This window comes from Lonchura striata, chromosome 11 (assembly GCF_046129695.1).
Source record: "Lonchura striata isolate bLonStr1 chromosome 11, bLonStr1.mat, whole genome shotgun sequence".
NCBI lineage: Eukaryota > Metazoa > Chordata > Aves > Passeriformes > Estrildidae > Lonchura > Lonchura striata.
This window is the reverse complement of record NC_134613.1, coordinates 10,596,460-10,617,648: the sequence shown is the minus strand read 5'-3', so window position 1 is coordinate 10,617,648 and position 21,189 is coordinate 10,596,460. Positions and strand designations below refer to the sequence as shown.

Sequence of the window (21,189 nt, the reverse complement as noted above, 5' to 3'; positions counted from 1 at the left end):
CTGGTCATGGAAACTTGACAGAACAGGGCAGTTAGAGGGCTACAAGCATTAAAACTCTCATTTGTAGCAGCCATGCTCTAGTGCAGATTCTGATCAGAAGACAACAGAAGCAACTGTCTTTAACCATCAGTAGTTTTAGTCTGTGGATCTTTGCTGTCTCCATCTCCTGTCCAGTCTGTATTTCTGGTCTTCGTCATGCTATTTTACCATTGTTATAGCCTGAATTCCTCTTAAACAACAGAATGTTGCAAAACCCAAAAATCCCCAGACAAGCAATAAAGTGCCTAAGTTTCCCCAAATCTTTTGCACATACTTTCTGACCCTTGTGGACTTTTCTCACTTAGTGGAAAATTCTTTTTCCTGCATGTTGGGAATTTTTTTATCTGTTGCTTCAAGATAACAAGTTAACAAAGCACATTTTCTTTGGCTCATCTTTCCTTTCTGTGATTGAAACTTTGTAACTTGGTAATTCTCCTTAAGATTCCATTGGGATCACTACTATAATAAGTGCTACTTTCATTACTTGTTTCAACAGTAGAATCTACAGACCATTTAAAGGTTTGCCCATAATAAGATAGAAAATGGTTTTTTATTAAAGAAAAAAGTGGTGAGCCATTAAGATTCTGGTTCTCAGTACTGAACTCTGAAATTAGAGTTGGCAAGTGTGTCTGTGTAGATCAATCATTATGTAGTGACAAGTACTTCAGCCTGGCTTGTAAGGGAAGGCTTTAAAGGGGAGAAGCCTCAGGAAAAGTCCGTTGAAGACTCCATTACAATTCAGTTTTCTTGCAGACGTCTGGCTTGTGGTTTTGGGAAATAGATGTAAAAGCAATCAGAACTGCCTCAAATTAGTTTATGGGTGTAAAAGAAGAAACAATCAGAGGTGATTGGAGGGAGTTTCTTACATTTTATATATCTTCTGGTACAAATGTACAAAGTGAATGTGCATTTAAACACCCTTTAAAATATTTTTTTGAAGTGTTGAGTTGATGAGTACTAAATGATGAAGAGTTACAAGAGTAACCACCAAATGTACAAAACTCTGTTGGGTCATTTGTTCTTTCCTTTTCTTTCTGTTGTCAGAATATGAGTGATGCAATGGCAATTCTGCATAAGTTGCAGACGGGTCTGGATGTCAATGTGAAGTTCACAGGTGTCCGAGTATTTGAATACACACCTGAATGCATAGTGTTTGATCTTCTTGATATCCCCTTGTACCATGGATGGTTAGTGGACCCTCAGGTAACTTACTCTGTTTCAGTTTATTGAAAAAAAAGTTATTCTGATTGTTACTGGTGGGAGGGGAGATATTTGTGAATTTTAACAAGTCAATAATGAATACAGTAATGAATTTTTAAAATCTAATCAGAAAAATTGAGGAGTGAATACAGACTGTGTGGTTCTTTTTAGTGCAGGAGCCTTGCAGAGCCTGGGTCTGTAGTCAAACTACTTTAAAAGCCTCCTATGACTCTGTAAAGGAGAATTGTTTTTCTGAGGGAAGTAGCAAGTTGCCCCAGATACGGTGTCCCAGTCATCATTTTTGAAAGCTTATTAGAGAACACTTGGGAGGAATGCAAAGTTACTTTCCTCCTTTTTTTAATTCTGATTTATTAGTCACTGCTATTGAGAAATGGGGATGGTAGAACTGGTTGGAGAAAACTGCATCTTTAGCAAACATGTAATTAATTTTTAATTATATTATTTAATAAAAAATAAAGTGGTACTGTTTGCTTAGGGGGAAACTGGTGAGTTTGGCTGGAATAATAATGCCTAAGAGTTTTTCTTTTCATGCCTTGTTGAGAGTTGCTGTTCTCTTACCCTGGCCCAGCTATCCAACTCATGCTGTGTTCTCTATCTGCCTTAGCTTTTGATGCTAAGGGTTAACTGAAGGATTTAAAACAGTATCTGAAACAGCAAAATGTGTAACACTCTGGGCTAAAATGTTTTGGCCTAGATTTTTTAAGGGGATAACATCCTGTCTTTACTGAATTCTTATTATCTTATTAGTAATTGCCACTGGCTTACAAGCGTGTTCTGTTCTTTTCAAAGATAAATTCTCCATGTTGTTCCTTCCTGCTGCAGGTTGCTGACATAGTAAAAGCAGTTGGTAACTGCAGTTATAATCAGCTGGTGGAGAAGATAATTTCCTGTAAACAGTCAGAAAACAGTGAACTGGTTAGTGAAGGTAAGTAATGTTTTTCTGTATTTTATCAAAGTATGTGCCCTGCTAAATCTAAGTTAGATATTTTCCACATGGGTGATACTGAGTAGAGATACAGGTGGGAAGAGCTGCATTCTATGTGCTGAGCTGTTGTCCCTGGGCAGGCACACAGCACTGTACTTGTCTTCTCAACTTCTCTGATGCCTGCTCTTGATCTATTCAATACATTTTTTCAAAAGCTGGCAAGAGCTTCTCCTGTTGTGGCAACATTCGGATTTCAAATTAGCTGTCTATCTCCTATAATTGGAATATTAATTATATACTCCATTACAACAAGAAAAAATATGAGTAATATTAGAAGTGAATTTAGCATTTCTGAACATGGGAAGGTTTGTTTACAATGCGGTGATTTTAGAACTTTGAAACTTGTTGTCCGCTCTCTTTATGTGTTCCCTAAGGCTTGTGACAATATGGGGACGTAGGGGAAAGATAGGAAAAAAACTGCTATTGTTACCAGGTCTTACATTAGCAAGTGCATAATAGGAGACACACATAACAGTATGTTTTGCTTTTGTAGGGTTTGTAGCTGAGCAGTTCCTCAATAACACAGCTACACAATTAACATACCATGGACTGTGTGAGTTGACTTCAGCTGTCCAGGAAGGAGAGCTTTGTGTGTTCTTCAGGAACAACCATTTTAGCACCATGACCAAATACAAGGTACATCCAGCATTTTTGTCTTTATTGTTGTGTTTTGTGTTTCCAAGCAAGTTACAGTTTTCCACTGTCTTGAAATAAAATTAAATTCCAAGTTGTTATGTATAAATATGGCTTAAAGGTCTGTAGCAAGTGTTACTTAGGAATTATTGATTACAGTGGTTTAGTCACTGGGCTCCATTACTACTTTAAATCTTCTTGTAGCCTTTCCCTTTATGTTCAATTTACTCCCTGTGTTAACTCTTTGTATTTATGTATAGTTGTGTACACTTCTTAAATGGCTTAAATTTTCTTGCAGTTTGTGGTTGGCCTGATTAAGGTTACTTTAATTAATTTCTGGTTTCTGAGGATCTAAAAGTTTGCGTTACATTTGGGCCAGTAGATGAATAGGCCTATATGCAAAATCCCAAACGTTTGGAGAAGTGAAATGAGCTACAATATTGGTTCCCTTCGTTAGGGAAGAGAATTTCATTTAATTATTTTTTATCTGTATCTGGGGAAGCAAAATGGCAGCAGTTGTGAAAGGAGTATTCCAGGATATAAAAAGCAAGTGTCAGCTTGGTTAGTGCTTCTGGGACTCCTTCCTCCATGGAATGGAGAATCTGGTTTGGCAAGTTTACATTCATTTATGGAGCATCTTCATGCTAAAACAACTTTACTTTTGCTAGGATGGTAGTGTAAGAGTTTTTACCCTTGTATAGGAGGCTTAAAATTATGTTTTGGTTATCTGTTCTTTAATAAGACTTTCATTTCATGTACCTTTATGCTTATGAATAATGGTAGTAAGAGCAAAATAAAGAAGAGGTGTGTAGCATGCAAAAAAGTTAAGACACCACTGGTTGTGTCATTATGTGATAATACCAGATACCTCATGCGAATGACACTTTCATTTCTTACTACTAGTCCTTTTTTCCTCCCTCTGTTAATCTTGACTGTCAGTGCTAATCTTTGGCATTTTGAGTAACTACTCATAAGTTGAGCTAAAAGTCTGAACAGTCCTGATAAATAATGATTAACTCTACAAGCAGGTAACATTTGATTTTCTGTTAAGAGTACGTCTGAGATCTGTTTTAAATATGTGTAAACAATGCCACTTGCTTAAAGCAGTAGGACAGGTAAAAGGATATTTCTCCTCCCTTCTTCCATTTAAATAACCCAAAGTATGAAATACATTTGTGTGGTCAAATATTTTCTGATGCAGCTCATTTAAATCACAATTTTGAGTATAGTTTTTCCCCTCTCTGCTTTTCTAAATTCAGTTCTTGGATTAGCTGGTGGCAGCTCATACACTGTTTTACGCTTTCATTATGGAGTGGAGTGGGAAGAATAAACCCCAACCTCAACGTAGTTTGGTTTTAAAAAAGAAAATAGTAAAACTACAGCTGTACTTTCTGGGTACAAATTGTATCTAGAGGTGCAGGTGCTCTTTTACTTTGTTTAAAGGCCATTCCAGATAAAATACATAAATCCTCCTGTAAATAATGCATTTTTCTGCTATTATTAAATCCTGTAAAGTAGTATTTGTATTAAATACAGTCAGTGAGTATCACTTTGACCTGTAGATTATAAATGCAGATTAATTTTGTAAAACATAGGCTCTTTGTAGTCTTTTGCAGCCCAGTATTACATTAAAGGGTAGGACCTGGTGTGTGTCTGTGCTTTATCAGCTTCACACTTGTAAACATTTACTTCTCAGTTGAGATCCTTTTTCCTTATAGAAATGAAATGCAACACTTTCAATAAGTTAAATATCCTCAGCCAATATTAATAATACAGAACAGGTTAAGGCAGTGAGTAAACATCTGTGTCTTGAGTTTTACCTGTAAGAACTAAATACAAGTCCTAAGACATTAAAGTTAAAATATTTGAAAATGAGTATCGTTTGTATATTTAAGGTTTGTTTCTGCTCAGTCAAAATGGTTTTAATCTTGTGCTTTTAAGAATTCTTAGCATTTTGAAATGCTATATTTTGAAATAGAGGCCATTATTCTTGTTTTTCACCATCATTATGGGGAATGACCTTGTAGTTAGTGTTTAATTTCCATATTATTTACATATTTTATTTCCTGAGGTTATGGCTTCTAAACAGTGTTCATTTTGATTTGGATTTCTGCTGAGTGATACATGGCAGAATTTGAGATATCAAGAAACGTTTTAATAAAGACAGTAAGTGTACAGTTCTTATGCTGAGAGTTACTCTGAATTCAGTAGTACCTACTTTCTTTAAAAAAATACTTTAGTATATCTGAATGTTTTAAGTGTTAGAGACAATTAAAACAACACTTATTCATCAACTTAAAACATCTTCACAAAAATAAGGGGATCTCATCCAGAAGTCCAAGAGAATATTTACGTACTATTAAAAACATAAGGCTTAAAGTGTTTGTCTTTACTCTGTGAAGTTATTGGGCAGGTGTTTGGTTTTCTTCTTCAGTTTTCTGAATTGCTGAAAACTTGGTAATTGGCATTAGAACAAGTAGATTAAAAACATTATTTAATCTGATTATGAAATTATCCAAGGAAAGGGTATCTAGTAACATCCCCTGTAGCCTGTATTTGTGCATTTCAGAGAGGGTTTTTTTTTGTGCAAACCAGAAGACTGAGAGATCCCTGTTTGGGAGAATAATCTTGCTTTATCCTCAGCTTTATTTCAAGGTTTTTAAATGTGAAACTATAAAATCTGGGCATTGGTCTACAAAATCTAAATATTGATTCTTAGGATAAATGATCAGTCATAACTTTGATAAAGTCAACTGTGTCTACAGTAGTTACACACTTGGGAGTTTCATTGTTTTACTCCCTGTTGACTATAGTTAGTAGTACTTTTGCTGTCTATTACGTGCTGGTATTTTGGGGGGCAGCATTAATCCACAAGACTGGGTATTTGTTAGAAAAACCCCACATTTAAAAACAAAACTAAAAGATAATCTGGTAGTGCTCTAGAAGTGGCCAGTGAAGATTTTTCTGAGGGTAGGAACATTTTGTAAAGCATAACAGATGCTCTCGGTGAGGGGCATTTGAAATCCATTTCTGTGTGCAGTGGTTACCTGAGAGGCCCGAGCTGGGCCTGGGGAGCTGCGCACAGGCCGGGGCCGTGTCCCGTGTCCCGTTCCCTGTCCCGTGTCCCCGTTCCCTGTCCCGTGTCCCGTTCCCTGTCCCGTGTCCCGTTCCCTGTCCCGTGTCCCCGTTCCCTGTCCCGTGTCCCCGTTCCCTGTCCTGTGTCCCCCGTTCCCTGTCCCGTGTCCCCGTTCCCTGTCCCGTGTCCCCGTTCCCTGTCCCGTGTCCCGTTCCCTGTCCCGTTCCCCCGTTCCCTGTCCCGTGTCCCCGTTCCCTGTCCCGTGTCCCCGTTCCCTGTCCCGTGTCCCCGTTCCCTGTCCCGTTCCTCCGTTCCCTGTCCCATTCCCTGTTCCCTGTCCCGTGTCCCCGTTCCCTGTCCCGTGTCCCCCTTCCCGTGTCCCGTTCCTTGTCCCGTGTCCCCGTTCCTTGTCCCGTGTCCCCGTTCCCTGTCCCGTGTCCCCGTTCCCTGTCCCGTTCCCGGGGCCGTGTCCCGTGTCCCCGTTCCCTGTCCCGTGTCCCCGTTCCCCGTCCCGTGTCCCGTTCCCTGTCCCGCGTCCCCGTTCCCCGTCCCGTTCCCTGTCCCGTGTCCCCGTTCCCTGTCCCGTGTCCCGTTCCCTGTCCCGTGTCCCCGTTCCCTGTCCCGTGTCCCCGTTCCCTGTCCCGTGTCCCCGTTCCCTGTCCCGTCCCCGTTCCCTGTCCCGTGTCCCCGTTCCCTGTCCCGTGTCCCCGTTCCCTGTCCCATTCCCCCGTTCCCTGTCCCGTGTCCCGTTCCCTGTCCCGTGTCCCCGTTCCCTGTCCCGTGTCCCGTTCCCTGTCCCGTGTCCCGTTCCCTGTCCCGTGTCCCCGTTCCCTGTCCCGTGTCCCCGTTCCCTGTCCCGTGTCCCCCGTTCCCTGTCCCGTGTCCCCGTTCCCTGTCCCGTGTCCCCGTTCCCTGTCCCGTGTCCCGTTCCCTGTCCCGTTCCCCCGTTCCCTGTCCCGTGTCCCCGTTCCCTGTCCCGTGTCCCCGTTCCCTGTCCCGTGTCCCCGTTCCCTGTCCCGTTCCTCCGTTCCCTGTCCCGTGTCCCCGTTCCCTGTCCCGTGTCCCCGTTCCCTGTCCCGTTCCTCCGTTCCCTGTCCCATTCCCTGTTCCCTGTCCCGTGTCCCCGTTCCCTGTCCCGTGTCCCCCTTCCCGTGTCCCGTTCCTTGTCCCGTGTCCCCGTTCCTTGTCCCGTGTCCCCGTTCCCTGTCCCGTGTCCCCGTTCCCTGTCCCGTTCCCGGGGCCGTGTCCCGTGTCCCCGTTCCCTGTCCCGTGTCCCCGTTCCCTGTCCCGTGTCCCCGTTCCCTGTCCCGCGTCCCCGTTCCCCGTCCCGTTCCCTGTCCCGTGTCCCCGTTCCCTGTCCCGTGTCCCCGTTCCCTGTCCCGTGTCCCGTTCCCTGTCCCGTGTCCCCGTTCCCTGTCCCATTCCCCCGTTCCCTGTCCCGTGTCCCCGTTCCCCGTCCCGTGTCCCGTTCCCTGTCCCGCGTCCCCGTTCCCCGTCCCGTTCCCTGTCCCGTGTCCCCGTTCCCTGTCCCGTGTCCCGTTCCCTGTCCCGTGTCCCCGTTCCCTGTCCCGTGTCCCCGTTCCCTGTCCCGTGTCCCCGTTCCCTGTCCCGTCCCCGTTCCCTGTCCCGTGTCCCCGTTCCCTGTCCCGTGTCCCCGTTCCCTGTCCCATTCCCCCGTTCCCTGTCCCGTGTCCCGTTCCCTGTCCCGTGTCCCCGTTCCCTGTCCCGTGTCCCGTTCCCTGTCCCATGTCCCCGTTCCCCGTCCCGTGTCCCGTTCCCTGTCCTGTGTCCCCGTTCCCTGTCCCGTGGCTCCCCGCCGGCCCGGCCCGCGGTGTGCAGTGCCTGGGCAGGGCGGCTCCTTCCTGCCGCGTTCGGTCCCTCGGTCCCTGCCCGGGCTGGGTGTGCCGCTGAATGTGGCTGTGCCTTCAGCGCTGGGAAGAGAACGTGCCTGGCATTCGAACTGTGCTGCAGAGCCAGGCTGGAGATAGGGCCTGTTTTCTTGTTGCAAGTGGAAGAACTAACCCACCATGAGAGGCTACATTCCAGCTCAGAGCAGAAGAGCCAACTCCTCTTGCTTTATATGAAATTATTGCCAAAGGTTCCATGAATTTTAGCAATATTGTGAGAGTCCTGGTTGGGTTTTTTTGTGGAATCCAATTTAATTGTACTAACACGATGTAAAGATCAGAGAAGTTGGTTAAAAATAAGGGAAGGGTAACTTTGGATCTCTGATCTGTGATTTCCCATTTTCCTTTCATTCCAATAATGTGACCAGGAACACCGTCCCTTACCAGGTAATGTGTTGGTTTGCTAAGCTTTGTTCAAGTGAAGCACAATGTTTGAAGGTGTGCAGTTGCTACTGGAATTGCAGTGGTGGTGTTCGGGTAATGTGGTGATATGTCTTTCATTAGGGAGCTGTGTTACATTTATTTTTTATTATTTACTCTAAGGTGACATTTTTAAAATCAGTGTTCAACTGAGAAATTCTTACATAGAATATGAATTGTATTTAAGATTTGAAACTATTTCTATTTAAGATAGAAAGGTCTCTATTTCAAACAAGTGTTAGGTTTAATTCCTCCTTAGATGCTAGATTCTAGTTCCGTGAAAGCAATGATATACCTTAATATTTGTGTGCAGAAAAATTAAGCTTATAATAGTTTGGAGATAGGAAAACTAGTATTTTCACAATTTCACTAAGCTACAGAGTTTATAGGCTGTAATTAAAAATGTATGGCATAATAGAGGAAAACCTGAGAGACACACACACCACCCCCTTTTTTAGGTTTTGAGTCAATGTACTGTTCAAAATAAAACTTAAAAGTTCAAATACATTTTATCTTAAAAATTCTGGGATTTTTTTTTACATCTTTTTCAAGACTTCGTATATACAAAATGTTGTGAAATGGGTACTTTCTGCAAACTGGAAACGTTGGGAAAGTACTTCCTTTTATTTGCTTCAGGTAATTTTAAGTGTCAGGACAGGAGTATCATTGAGTTCTTAGGCAGGTTTCCAAGGGAGAGATGATTTCTTAGATCATGTTATGTGATCAGACTTGTTGCTGACACTTGTACTTATGTCTGTGAAGTCCCCTTCATCCCTGTGCTGGTTAACTCCCATTCCACAGCTTAAACATCCAGTAGAACACAACCTGTTTGGTTTTTGTTTGGGTTTTTTATCTACTCTATTTTGCCTTGTGTATAAGTGCCTTTCATGGTATTAGGTAATACTGTAATAATTATTGTATGTGAGTCTTCAAATAATATTTTTGTTATATCAAGTAACCTCCCAGCCCCAGGAGGGGCAGCTGTAAACAGAGAGGGATTGACGAGACGTGAGTGGAATTTCAACATCTCCCTTAGAGAGTTATTTAATGACTTCAGAGGAGTTCTGTATGTGTTGAGTATGGACAGAGTTTCCATTTCTTTCCTGTTTAGCCTTAGAAATCATTAGAACAGGATCTGCCTCTTGCTTTGGTACAACTTCAGCACAGCAATCTTGGAAAACTCTTTGTGTGCTGCTGGAATACAAATACAAAATTTTTTGTGGATGTCACAATAAACTTGATTTTTACAGCTAAACCACTGCTACAAGTTTTGTATTGAGTGTCTTGATCTGGTACATTCAGTCATACTAATGGGAGCTTCACTCTTAATATGCTCTATGGTCAGTAACAACATTCTTGATTTGGAGTATAATCCTAGAAACATGATAAAAAAGGTAGGATGAAATAAATTGATTGATTTAAATGGAACTTTAAACGGGTATTTTATGCTGCTTTGCTGTCCCTCAGACATGCAGCACCATCTCCTTTTACTGGGAGCCTACTTCAGTTATTTCCCTTTGATTTCAGCTCCTCTCCCACTCCTTCATCCTAAGCTTGCATTTCATTCTTTCAGTGCCTTGGTAACTACACTTGTTAGCATTGTCTCCTGCACTCCAGACCAGCCCATTTTATATTTTCAGACTTTGAAATCAAGAAATTTGGTGTAATGGAACTTTAAAGTTATTAAAATGCCAACAAAAGCAATTATTGGTAACAAGTGAAAGCAAGAATCTTAAATTTAGAGCTTTCAATTGACATAGATCTCAAATTGTATCAAAACTCATGAAACATGAAGATAATGACCATTTTGAGGTAATGCCTCTTGGATTGTTTGGAAAGATCACCTTTCTCTCCATATCTTACCTTTGGAATTTAATCTGATTACTCCTAAGATTTAATGTTTTTGTTGCCAGGTTTTAAGTCTACTTCTTAGGTGTACTTCTAAAGAGCTGTCAAGGTATATAGCTTGAGATATATTAATATATTCATTAATGTATAATATATTGATGTTTTATATTAATTTCTAGTCAATATGAACTTCCATTAAGAATGAAGAGTTGCAAGATGGAATACAGAAATGGTGTGGCTGTTAATTCAGCAGTGAATTTATCTGGTGGTTTAATGCTGTATGCTGATTTATTTAATTACTAAACATGCTAAAAACTCTAAATGAATGTTTTATTGGAATGCAACATTTGTATCATTTCTTCTACTTAGATTGTATAAAAGTATTTTTTTTTTTAGTTTTACAAGTTTTCCTTGATCTTCTGTATAGGGTCAGCTTTACCTGCTGGTGACAGACCAGGGCTTCCTTACAGAAGAGAAGGTTGTGTGGGAAAGTTTACATAATGTGGATGGTGATGGGAATTTCTGTGACTCTGAATTCCACCTGAGGCCTCCATCAGACCCTGAAACTGTCTACAGAGGGCAGCAGGATCAAATAGATCAGGTACGGGATTTCTGCCTTTCATTTTAAGTGTGTACTGATTTTTAGTCATATTTATGTGTAATTCCACTGATGTGTATGCATGTGTGTATACTCATACATATTTGGGACTACAAAACCCCTTTAGATAATTAGACTGGGGCTCACTTGAATGTATGAATATGGTTTTGAGGGATGAAAGGTAAGACCAACTGAGTAGTTTGGAAAATGGGATTTTAATCTCTCAGAATCCACTTCTGCCAAGTCCTCACTCAGGTGAAATATTGCCTGTTTTGTTCATGGAAACAGAAGCAGACTGTGGAACTTCTTCCTACATAACAAACTCTATTGAACTCATTAAAATTGTCATAGCTGAACTTTGCCTTCTGCTGCCCACTTGGCTAAATGCAGGACAGACCCCACAGCAGACTGTGTCATGGTGGGTGTTAGTTATTCTTGCTGAGACACAGAGTTTGCAGAAGTCATGTCTGAGGTGGGGATGAGTTGTACCAGTTAATGCACAAGTGCAGAGCAAGGCTAAGTTCCATGAAAATCTTGCATTCTGAACAAGTTTATAGTGATCACCATGAATGTTTTTTTAAATACTGGGAGAAAATTAATAAGATACTTCTTAATAAATTGAAGCACTGCATCTCTCAGAATAAAAATCTGACAGATAATTTGTTGCTGTCTAGTAATAGAATTTAAAACTAAAAGCAAAATTTTTAAATTAGTTTTTGTATTTTCTGTGCTGCAGCTTAGGCACTGTGAAAGCAGACAGTTCTGCAGTTGAGGCTATAGACAGGTTTTGAAACAAATTCCTGACCTCCATTTGAAGATAAGGCTGTGAGAAAATTGTTGGTACTTTGTAGCTGCACACGCTGAAAAATTCACTTGCTACAACTTGACTCTTTTCTCTGTGAAAAAGCATTAATTCACAAGTTTACTCTCTAGGATTACCTGATGGCATTGTCTCTACAACAAGAGCAGCAGAATCAAGAGATTAACTGGGAACAGATCCCAGAAGGAATCAGTGATCTAGAGCTAGCAAAGAAGCTCCAGGAGGAGGAGGACAGGAGAGCTTCTCAGTACTATCAGGAACAGGAACAAGCAGCTGCTCAGGTCCAGGTAAGAAAACAGCACTACAGAATATGATCTTCAATTTTAGAAAGGATGAGTAATTGCACAGATACATCTGTGCTTGTACACATTTCAGCCTGAGGTGAATATAGCAGTCTTGAGGAATACACTACAGTTGTTGGAGTATGCATGTAGATATGGCAACTGCAGGCATTTAAATACTTTAAAGCAGGATTAACCTTTTAAATTACGGTTTAATTTATACTTAATTTGGAATGATGGTATGAATTAATATGTCAGGTTATAAAGATAGTATTAGCTAGTATTTTACATTATTTGCAGAAGAGCATTCAGCTAAACTTTTTGATAATAGTTAAAGCTTTGTCTTTATTTTGTCTTGTAGAAGTTTGTTGCTGTACATTTTTAGGTGATTCATGTGAATCTATTCTGTTGTTTTGAATTAGGCAATTCAGTTTCTCCCAATACACCTTTCTATCCTATACCCGTAAGCAGCTGATTTAAAAATCTTCTGAAAATGTTGTTTATGCACATGTTTATCAAAAAATGAAATTGAACTGAATCTTCTGTGCCAAAGACAATATTTAAGTTGAGGTTTTGTTTTTACATAATTCTTAACCACTGAGGGCTTCAGAATTGCTTTTATTTACAAATATGTAAGAAATAATCTACATAAAGCCTGCATCTTTGGCCTGAAGTATTCAGAACCATTAACTGATAAGTTTAAGCATGAAACAAGAATTTTGACAGGTAAAAGTTATGTTATTTGCACTGTTTGTTGCTTTAATGGAACCAGCAGTACCTAGCTAAGACACAGATTCCTACCTGCCAAAGGTAGAAGGAACTGAAGAACCTGTTGAACAGGATTAAGAGCCTGCTTATTTGCAGCTATGAATGGGTAACAGAGGGAATAGATGATGAATTAACAACTTATGTTGTCTTTGTATACCAGCCCCCTTGCCAAGTTATTAAAAGAGTTTCTAGTCACAAAAAGCTGCTGCCTTACCATTATCTCGCTGTCCATGCCAGCACTTTGACTCTGCAAATAGTGAAATGTGGATTTGTACTTCTAAGAGAAACTAAGAGAAAATTACAACACAATAACACAGAAGCACAAGAAAATGCTTGAAACCGTGTTTTATTGAAACTATTGATCTGTATATGTGGACACAACAGAAGGGACACATGAAACTTGAAATATATTTTCAGCTGACTTGATTTTCAAGAAATACACAACTTTGTGGAGGTCCTGGAGTAGGTATACCACAAACCCTACCTGAACTCTACTAGTTTGCATAATACTTAAACTTGTGAACTTGACTACACAGAAGAGTTCAGGCTGTATGTGCAATGGTGCTGGGTTTATTTCCCATTTATTTTCCCTACACAGCAGGTACAAGGTGCTGCCTCTCCAGCCAGCACAAGACAATCCGGGAGTAACGAACGCAAACGCAAAGAGCCTCGAGAGAAGGAGAGGGAGAAGGAGAAGAACAGCTGTGTTCTCTTGTAACAGAACATGGATTCCATCTGGAGCCAAGTGCATGTCCTCAGAAGCAAAAACAAGGAGTAGAAAGGAAGACAAACCTGTTACATGCCGCCTGTGCCTGATTACCCCATGGATTTTGTTCATGTTCCAAGAGAGGATGGATGACTTTGTACCAATCAGACAGACTTCCTTCAAAGTCATAGTGCGTGCTGCTCAAGAGGGAATTCCAAATCACAGTTGGATGTGGCTGTGCTTTGAGTTAGTCATAAGAAATATTGCACCTTGTAGCTGAACACACAACTCATGGCAAGTCCTGTGTCATAGTGACATCCATTACTCATTACATCAGTTAGTAAGCTATTTTATCTTCTACTCTAAACAAAGGTAATTCATTTTGTGTAAGGCTTTTTCCTGAAGTCTGTACACGAGCACAACGGAGTTCTGTGTTACTTCCTTAGTATGAAACTATATCTTAGGCTGGGTATAGTCTCCATGACACAAGAGCCCAAATAACAGCTGGGCACTGCCTCCACAGTGTGTCCAGATTTCTTTGCTTCTGGATCTGGTATGTTCTTTTTTTGAACCCAGATTTCTACTTGTTACTGCTATCATGGCATCTCCTGGCCAGCTTCCTTGCCCCAAGAATATGTGACTTGATAGGCAGCATACAAAAATTGTCATGAAGAAAATGGGGCATTTACTAAAAAGCAAGATGAATATTGTTTGCTTTTCTTGCAGTTACAAACTGGGTATGGCAACTCAGATGTTATCAGGGTTAAACAAGTAATTTTATAAGTAACTTCTTTTTCTTTTATTATTTTTTTCTCTTGTAGGTAAACTGGACCAGATAAGCTTTTATTTATTGACCTCTCCATATGATAGATGAATGATGAGAGGAAAGTAAAGTCTATAATAATCGTTATTCTATATAAGAATGCAGACTTAAAATAACTATCTGCCTTTTATCTAGAAGTACCTTGAACTTCAACATGACGTTAACGTGTCCACTTGTATATTTAAGCAAGTGTACTGTAGTTAAAAACACACTTTTTTGTTTGTTTTATAAATCATGTATTCTTAAAAAAGCACACTTCTGAAGGGGTGAGAGAGGAGTGAAGCTGCCTCTCTGAGATGGTTTGAAAGGTGGTCAGGTGTAATATTTTGTTTTTTAAATCACTAATTTAGAACTTTTGGAAATCAGATTTTTCTAATTTATGGGAACCAAATAAACATGTTGCATCTTGTAGTATTTATAGAATGCAGAAACAGAACACTTGATGAATTTTGAGGGAACCACAGATCTTCTCCGCTTCCATTAAATAACAATTAGTTAACAATTAGTTCTTGCTGAACCTTTTGATAAAAACTTCTATTTAGTGATTTGTAGATACTTTTGAAAAAGGCTGCTTCTCCTGGACAAGTTCTGTATTCGTGCTCTAAGCCTTAGTGTTCACACAGATAACCTGGGCAAGCTAAGGTGGAATATGACATTCCTGCTTCCAGGTGTTTGGAGAATGTCTACAAAAGTGGGTGCCTGACACAAGTCCATTGGTAAAAAGCCACTTCGCAATTATTTCAAGCAGACTTGCTGCACTGATGGCAACCAGTCATCACACACATCTTTTACCAACCTAGAAGGAAAATGAGATAAAAGAATGTCTTACCAACTAAAGGGCCAATTTGTATCACTTTTCTTCCATGCCTCTTCCTCTTTTGTTTTTCTTCTGCTTTTGTTACAATTTCCCTTTTATAATGATGAAGTAAGGAACAGAAGGAGGTCTCTAAAATGTAAACTGTAAATTTAAAAATATCTTCTCTAGAAAAGTCATGCCCAGAGAAGTAATTTTAATACTTAATGTATGCAGTTCAGATAATTTTCTATGTCAAAGCAAAGGTTGATGCCTTTTTTTTCCTTTGCAGCAGCCTAACTTCTTCAAAAATTAATGTGATGGAGGATCACCAACATAATGACTTATCTACTTTAAGTAGATGAGAAACTATTCCAGTAGTGTCAATAACAGAGACTTTAAGCCAGAATGTTGTTTAAAAACATTCTGTTACTAAAATTTTTCCAAATTTGTGTATTTACTTTTATTTATTGACCTTGAAAAATAAATATGTTAAGCTAAGTGTTTGTTATTATTTTCAGTGACAGTGTCGCCACTTTAACTCCTTTTGGAAGGAATCTAGCTGTTGTGGCTATGGAGTTTATCTCTTTGCCTAAGATACTTGTTCATATTAGAAGAATTAATGTAACATTTCCAGATTCAGACAGATGTGCCTGAAACTTAATACACTGTAGTTAGAGGAATTCTGGTCATTTGGTCCCAGAAGAAGAAGAGTTAAATGTAGTGCTCATCATGAAGTTGCAACTCCCAGATAATTCAGTTTATTTCAATAGAGGAGTAAAGGTTTCAGGAGTAAAGGTATTTGAGATGGAAGGCATGCTGTGAAAACAGTCCTCTGTTAATATCCTTTTTTCTTTACAGGTCTTGAAGCTTTGGAAAAAAAGGTAAAGAATTCCTGAAATCTAGGGCTGCCTGAGTTGAACTTGTTAGTGGCAAAAGTTATAAGCAGTTGAGCTTCCTAATACCCAAAATGAAATTCACCTGGAAGCTTAATGTGTGCCCTACTGGGAGTAACCATTCCAAAAGCTGTCAGACTTAGTATCTCTGACAGTATCTGAGGTTCAAAAAATATGAACAGAATTGCTTTTATCTATATGAAGTGAGCTTGGAAAACAGTGTTGCATAATATAGTCTTGGAGTACTAGGAAGACAAGATCTACTTTTGTTACTTTTGTTTACTTAATTTGCCTTTTTTTCCTTCTTTTCTTTTTTTTTTTTTTCCTCCAGCTCATGTTCTGGCAGAAGGATATAGATTTATACTTTAAATCTGTTTATACAATTTAGCATGTACATGCTCCAAATACCTACATAATATATACGAAAGTGTCCAGGAAAGTAGATGAGAACTTGTTTTCCACTAGATAAATGTTAGCACATAAAAGACTTTTTGTTGTTGCAGTATAGCTGTGACATAAAAAAAACTACATACAAGTATTCTTAAGATTAACAAAAAACAGCACTGCCACAGAGATAAATGTTTTTCTGTGAGGTACTTTGTATATGCTCAAATCCACCAGTCTTCTTCTGACACTCATGGAATCTGCAACCCAGCAAAGCAGATCCAGAGGGTTGTAGCACCAGAGAACTAATTTAGCATTCCTGAAAATTCACTTAAACACAATACAAAAGCTACATTTTGTTCATATAAGAAATGAAGTGTTCAGAGTTTCTGTGCAGAGCTAGTTTTGTGGCTCCCTGGAGTTCACATGAGCTCCAAGGGAAGCACAGGTTCTGCTGGGATTGCCAGGCAGGCTCTGACTCACTTGGTATGTCACATTATTGTCATGTTTCTTCAAATTTGTAAACACAAGCTCTTGAAAAAATTTTCAAATATGTAATAAAAGGCAGTTTTGAGGTCTTGAAATTAATTTTCTTGTGCATTCAGCGGGAAATACTAAAGTGAAAGGTAAAGCTGATGTATTTTTAACTGAACCATTCTTCATTCCTGCTCCACTGGTTCTGTAACAAAGTCGGCTCATTGCTTGGATCAGCTCTTTACATTAGGATGCTTATTAGAGAATCTATACAAACTACATCCTTCAATACAACATACTGAATTAAGAGCTTATTTTATATAAAAGTAGATTTTTAAAGGTTGCAGCATTAAACAAGTGACTCAGAAAATGCACATTAAGTGATGGAGAAGTCTCATTAGAAAGCATATTACAGAAAAGCAAAAATAACAAGCTGTAGTTCAGTTGCAGTAGAATGCTCCCATTTTTTTCCATCTGTGCTATGATGAACACCTTGGGAGCAAGAAAAATCCAACTCTCAAAAATGTTCATTCAGTGCAGGAATAGCAAATGTCACATGCAAGGCCTGAAAATGGCATTTCATCTTGACAAGTGCATATCCTTTTTTATTAAGCATAACTAACCAGAGATTATTAGTGCTGAGTGGGACAAGGGGAAGAGGTGAGTGACACCTTCTCACACCCATGTCATGTACAGTCTGTGTGACATTCGGTGCCCCTGGACAGCTCCCTCTGTTCACAGCTTGCCCAGTAGGAAAGCAGTGGATGCAAGCTCAGCTGTGGTCTGCTTTGATGGGGAAGAAGTGCCACAGGAGAATGTTAAGGAGGAAAGAGAGGCTGGAACATAAAAAGTCCTTGTGCTACCTCTTGAGATTGTTTAAGGCTTTGCTGTTTTTTGGACACAAATAGCTGTGGCACAGCGTGTAGTGGCCACATTTTCTCACCTAGGTAATGCCCAGCAGGTTCATTTCCTGGCAGGTTGGCAGTGTCTGTCCCTGGACACACTGCTCTTCACTCTCACTGTGCTTTAAAGTCAGGACTAGCTGTGCTGATACTATGATAGCTCCAAATATTCTTATTAAATGTCAGTTGCCTACTGTTCGGTTTCGGTCAATGTCAGCTCCTGTCACTCTGAGCTCTCCTTGCTGGAGAGTTCTCTCTAGAGAACTTGCTGAAATCTGCCTTCCTCATTCCTTTTCTGGTTTGTAGGATTACTTGTGTTCAGGGAGAAGCCTTATGTGCTGAAATGGGCAGTTCCTTGTTTTTCAAGGTTAAAATCTTTAAATACTCAGTTAATTATCTTTAGAAAGTCAAGATTCCATGTTTCCCTCAACAGCATAGAAAAACATGCAAAAAATAGTGTTATTTTTGGGAAATCATAGGGAATGATTCAGATGAAGTTTTAGCACTCAAAGGAACTGAAAAGTTTGCTAGCTCCGTCTACACAGTGCTTACAGATAGTATAACACTGCTGAACTCCAAGGCAGTGCTGCTCTGATCAGAGCTGAGGCACTGCCCGTGCTGCCCTCCCAGCAGTGACTGAAAGAGTCAAACACTCAGCCAAATGTACAGAGACCTTGGGGGTGGCCAGGGACACAAACTCAGCTAAGTTTTATTATTTTAATTACTCTCTTGCACTTCCTTTAGTGCTGACCCAATTTCAGTTTAGGTCCCTTCTACCATAAGTGATACCTGTTGTGAAACATATGGGGATTGATCTAATAGTGTCTCATGAGCCAAAGCCTTTAGCTGAGACAAACTGAGGTTCTCCATCACAGAGCTGGATGAAATAATGGGATACTTGTCTGTCTTGAAGTTCATGTTCTCTTGTTGAAGCCTTTAGTAAAATTTGGATGGGCTTTTTGAGTTAAAACCTCAGCTGTAACTTTGAAAAGTTAAGTTTATGCTAAGCAGTTTTGAAAATTTCACCTTAGTTTAACATTTTTAGATTTATTCTGAATGTGTTTCCAAAAAAGCTGAAATAACTTTTATTTTTGTCAGAAAGCCCATGATGGCTTTTTGTTCCTGCTCACTGGCACATGCCAAGGAAAAGGTCAAAGTTGCAATTAGAAGAAACACCAGTGTGTCCTAAATCACTTTAAAAACTTAAATCAGCTGAGTAATGGGAACACCCTTCAGTTTGCTCATCTCTTGTTTTGGGGAACTCCAAAATATCAATGAAAACATACAATTTCCTCTCCAGTATTTTGGTATCAGGCCAGCAATAGGTCTGTTAATTTTAGGGCTTTTGTAATTGCAGATTAACCAGAGCCAGAAACTGGTTTATCTTAGTTACTGTTGTGTTCACAATTGAGTTTTAGTGAAGCCCTTCACACTGAAAGTTTGAAACCAGGTTCTCTCTGAGGTAACAGTATTTTGGCCAATTGCATGGGTATATATTACCAGTGATCCTGTTAACTACAGAAAAAAGTATTGCTGTGGAAATAAAATCCTTCCATTGCCTGGAAAAACATAGTAGTAGATGGTGTCTTCAAGACACTGCAGATGGATACAGTGAACCAAGGAACTTGCTTGTGAACTTTAAACTATTTGTAATCCAGCTTTTGCATTTTTTATCATTAATAGTTGCAATTACATGTTTGCATTCCATATACTCGGTTTACAGCAGGTATGCTTGCATTTCTGGATTTCTTGCATGCTTTGTCTTAGGGATTGGCAGGTAAAAATAATTTTAGAGAACCCTCTTTAAAAAGTGACCATAGGTAGGTACAATGATTTCAAGAGACAAATCTATTGTAGCAAGGGTTTCTTCTTGTATTTTGATAACACTTGAAATCATTAGTGCTGTAACATTTCTGCTGAAAAGCGTGACTGGCGAGGGAATTACAGTCCAGACATTGATGAAATAAGCAGGGTTCTGTAATTGGTTTTTCCCTGTGTTTTTGCAGTGTGTACATCTTTTACATGTTGAGCATCACAACTTTGATAGCAGCTCTTAGAACTATAGAAGTATCAAGTACTTGTCCTGTGCCACAGAAATCTATTCTAAATCTGTTACATCTTGCTCAGTATTATGCTAATTCCTTACAGCAATTCTTTATAAGAGAGTGAGAAATACTGTCAGCAGTTTCCCCACACTACCCTGGATAGAGCTTTAATGTTAAAATGACAGAATCTTGGTTTATATTACAGCTTTCAGCAAAACCAGTTCTTATCAAGGTTTTTATTTTTAATTTTCAATTATCCTTTTATCTGGTCACCAGCTGCATAGCCCTTATTTGTACAACTTGTGATAATCACCTTTAACACACATGTAAACTTAGTGAAGAAATGACTGATGGAACATACAAAAATGAATCCTACAAAGTCACCCCAAGTTCTCCACTGCTAAGTCAAATATTTGTGGTCTTAACTGCCTTTAATGGGTCTTTTTACAATTAAATGTTTTTTTAAAAGCCCCCCTCCCCCCAACCTGACATATTTTAGCAAAGTTCCAAAATACTTCCAGATTAGTAATGTCTTCAAGATGCCACCAGAATTGTGCAATTCCTGTGTTAAATCAGCAGTTTAGCTGTGTCCTCTTAGTCACCCCATGCTTACCTGATATCTCTTAAGTAAAGCTGATGCGACTCTGGATTTACTAAGAGAGGGGAGAAGTTAAATTTTTTTACTTGTGTTTTAGAGGTGCATGACATAAATCTAGTCATGCAGTATCATTTGTACCAATGTATGTGAATGAAATACTTTTCATCATGTGACACCATTATCCAGCACTGTAATGGCATCTACAAGTTCAACTACTGAATGTTTTGCATTTTAAAAGCCTTAATTGTTTATATTGTATTAATGTGTTTTTAAAGACTATAAGGAAATAACATTTCCTTGTAAATTGCTAAAATAATTTTGAACACAAATAGTTTTCAGAGAAATCCAGTTCTGTATCTTAATACCCCTTTTTGTTTGTGTACCACAAAGCTGTTAAATTCTGTTACCTTTTGAATAGTGTCTCCTGCTATCAGCCTCTCTCTAGTTCAAGGTCTTTACCCAACTGAGATTTATTTTGGTTAACAGTCTTCTGAAACTCATTGTATGTAAATAAATTTAAGTGAGCAAACTTAAATAAATATTTCATTTAGATATTTAAGTTCTTTCCTAATAATAAAGGTTGGATGATATACTTTAAAAACCCAACAAACAATAACCCAACAAAAACCCACTCTGGAAATAAGAACAGACTTCTGGTTCTCTTCAGCTTTTGATAAATTCTAAGGTTTCAGCAATTTGTTTTCAATCAGTTTTTTCCCCATTGTCTGAGTTTGTTTTAGTATTTTAAGTGAAATTATTACACCTGAACAAGCACATTTTTAATTAAGTAACTGTTGGAATGCATATCTAGACTTTTACAGGGAACCAAGCACATCTCAAGTTTTATTTTTGTACCTCTCTATAGCTTTGTCTTTTAAGGTTATAAACTTCCAAATTCAATCCATTAGCCACTATAAATTCATCTTGGAGCAGATATTTATTTTGTGTGTGTTGTCACATCTGATAAAGCAC

At 39.4% G+C, this 21,189-nt stretch overlaps 1 protein-coding gene across 1 annotated transcript in view; it reads left to right on the top strand.

Annotated features, from left to right (window-relative positions):
• Positions 1 to 20,771, top strand: part of MINDY2 (MINDY lysine 48 deubiquitinase 2) — a 33,290-nt gene extending 12,519 nt beyond the window's left edge. Inside the window, exons 4-9 of the mRNA XM_021532051.3 lie at positions 1,084 to 1,242; positions 2,083 to 2,185; positions 2,739 to 2,881; positions 10,557 to 10,730; positions 11,661 to 11,834; positions 13,195 to 20,771. Coding sequence (XP_021387726.2) covers positions 1,084 to 1,242; positions 2,083 to 2,185; positions 2,739 to 2,881; positions 10,557 to 10,730; positions 11,661 to 11,834; positions 13,195 to 13,314 — 873 coding nt within the window. The 3' untranslated portion in view covers positions 13,315 to 20,771. The remainder of the gene's footprint in view (positions 1 to 1,083; positions 1,243 to 2,082; positions 2,186 to 2,738; positions 2,882 to 10,556; positions 10,731 to 11,660; positions 11,835 to 13,194) is intronic.
• Positions 20,772 to 21,189: the final 418 nt, after the last annotated feature.